The sequence below is a fragment of the Etheostoma spectabile genome, chromosome 9 (assembly GCF_008692095.1).
Source record: "Etheostoma spectabile isolate EspeVRDwgs_2016 chromosome 9, UIUC_Espe_1.0, whole genome shotgun sequence".
In the NCBI taxonomy this organism is placed as follows: Eukaryota; Metazoa; Chordata; class Actinopteri; order Perciformes; family Percidae; genus Etheostoma; species Etheostoma spectabile.
Genome location: NC_045741.1, coordinates 7,773,065 through 7,775,652, shown reverse-complemented (window position 1 = coordinate 7,775,652; position 2,588 = coordinate 7,773,065). Strand labels below are relative to the sequence as shown.

General features: G+C 47.5%; 1 protein-coding gene across 1 annotated transcript in view; it reads right to left on the bottom strand.

Moving 5' to 3' along the window:
- The window catches only part of phactr1 (phosphatase and actin regulator 1), a 40,006-nt gene extending 37,788 nt beyond the window's left edge, over positions 1-2,218 (bottom strand). The window contains exon 1 of the mRNA XM_032526950.1: positions 1,958-2,218. Coding sequence (XP_032382841.1) covers positions 1,958-2,069 — 112 coding nt within the window. The 5' untranslated portion in view covers positions 2,070-2,218. The remainder of the gene's footprint in view (positions 1-1,957) is intronic.
- Positions 2,219-2,588: the final 370 nt, after the last annotated feature.

Genomic DNA, 2,588 nt, shown 5'->3' with positions numbered 1-2,588 from the left:
CACACACACACACACACACACGCACACGCACACGCACACACGCGCGGCAAGGATGCATATTTACACATGCACGGATTGGATATTTGTCACACATGAATGGTGACACACATCAAAGCAAAGAGTGGGCTGGATTTATGCTAAACAACAGCAGCTAAACACACAAAGATGAAGTAAATAGGAATAAGGGGAGTGGGTAAGCAGAGGGCTGAGAAACATATGAGATTAGAATCAAGCAATTCTGGGAGGAGGGAAAGAGAGAAAAGAAAACAGAAGAAAAAGTTGTGATGACAAATCTCCCTCTCCTTACTTAAAGCTGACAGTGCCCACTGGATTCTTCATGATGCCACACCAGCCTCATGCAACTGCAGTCAGCCTGCTTTGTTTTTAATAACCAAGAGCGGCGTCCCCCCACCCCCACCCCTCCCTTCACATTCAGATAATGGCCATGGAAAGCCTGCCACAAAGCTCCAGGAAAGAATAGTGCTACTCATATCAGGGAGGCTCGGCTAATCTGGCTAAGAGGAGGTGCTGCGTTCGAACAGGAAACAAAATGGAGAGGAGGCTTGTTGAGGGCCAGAGAGAGGGCAGCGGAGAGAGATTATAAGTAGGTAGGTCTGAGCACCATGAGTCATAAAGGTCTAAGCGGGCTAAAAAAAGAGGAAGCATGGGAGTAATTCCTGATCTCATTAAGATTTACATAAGGCTGGCTTTCCCACATACTGTACATTTCTTACCTTTGCATTAGGCAGAAAGAAAAGAGAAGCTTTACATTTAAAACAAATCGACACCTCATGTTATACCTTTGCATTTAAAAATAAACAGTCTAGACTAGAGCCTTTTAATTACTGACTAGCAGGCATGCTTAGCAGAACAGTTGATGAAAAAGCGCACATTAAGACAAAGCAGAACAATAGCCAGACAGAGGAATTTTCTACATTTGGCATCTGGAAAATACAGGCTAGATATAGCCCAGACTGCCAGGCTATGTGTGACTAGGGTTTGTCACGTTGGCCAATTCTGGGGGAGGGTCGAACTCAATTCAGATGCAGTAGGTCTTTAAAAAAAAAGAAGAAAGCCCTCTCATATATTTAGGCTAATGTAGATGATCGCCAATAGAGGAATGCCGATTCCGTGCACCTCCTCCGGCTGTGTTCGCCTTTTCAGCACCGAGGGGCCGAGGACAGCTCCGCGCGGACGGGACATTAAAGCAGCTTCCCTCAGGAAGGAGGATGGGAAAGAGGTTATTTTGGAAATAATAATAAAAAATAAAAAAAAAGACAACAAATTGAACGTAGATCTAGCTGTGAATCCATACCATGATGCCGACCACACATGCTTCGTGACAGCATACCATCGTGACCATGGCAACAAAGGAAACAATAACTTATCTACCCTGTTTTCGTGCACACAAACTGGGATTAAGCCACCACGGTTGACGTGGATCTCGCATGCCGGAGCACGCCTTCCTCACCCTTCTCTAAATGCAATAATAAAAACAACAACTGCATTTTAAATGAGTAGCCAGAGGCGGCCAAGTTTGCACAGTATTTCACAGCATCCGACAATCAAGGCGGAGTCTGGTTGGAGCAATGCAAATCAACGGTCCTACAGGGATGATTAGGTTTCCCATGTAGCCTTGCACACCGCATGTCACACATGCATAACTGGAATAAAAACACAGTATCTCCTCTACGTGGGAAATTCTTCCCAGCGCGTGAGTCACTGTGTGGTTACCAAATAGCCGACCCAGGTGCAGCTGAGCACCATGGGATACCGTCAGAGCAGCACAATGAAAGCCCAACGTCATGCTAATGCGTGGGAACTGTCACTAAACGATGGAGCGATTTTCTCACAGCGAGCACCGATTCCCTACGATATCTCCCCCCCCCCCGCGGAGGCTACTAACACACCCAGACATGACGTGGGAGAGCATCCGTGTCACTGGCTGGCTGCCTACCTGTCTCCAGGTGCAAAGAGATCCTCGCCTCGTTGATGTAAGGCGTGTCGCTCTTGGACCGGACCCTCCGGATAGGTCTGCGGTCTACCTCCTCCTCCGGGGCCGCCGCCATGTTCGGCCTGCCGGGCAGCGTCCACTGGCGACCGGCGGGACTGCGAGAGACTCTGCGCCGCAGCAGCCACTCGTGCACCCGCCCGGGCAGACGGTGTAGGAGGGGGGCGGGCTATTGTGATAGAGGGTAGGAGAGAGAGGGAGAGAGAGAGAGAGAGAGAGAGAGAGAGAGAGAGAGAGAGAGAGAGAGAGAGGCTTGATGAGCTTCTGTTCCTTTCTTTTACTGTAAGTCAGCTCCACCTGCAGCTCCAACTCCAATGAAAAGAATCGCACCAATGACGCATTTAAACTCTCCTGTGTGGCTCATATAGCCTGTACAGTCAATGAAGTTCTTTAATAATCAACAACAATGTTGGTAATTGATTAAAATGTCATTTTATCATCAAGCAAAAACTATCTCTGGTTCCAGCTCCTCAAAAGTTAAAATGTGTTTCTTTCCTTATATTATTGAAAATGTAGTCTAATGTCTTTCCGTTTCAGGCCGTTCCTTCCACAAAATAAGCACCTTGGCATTTAGGAA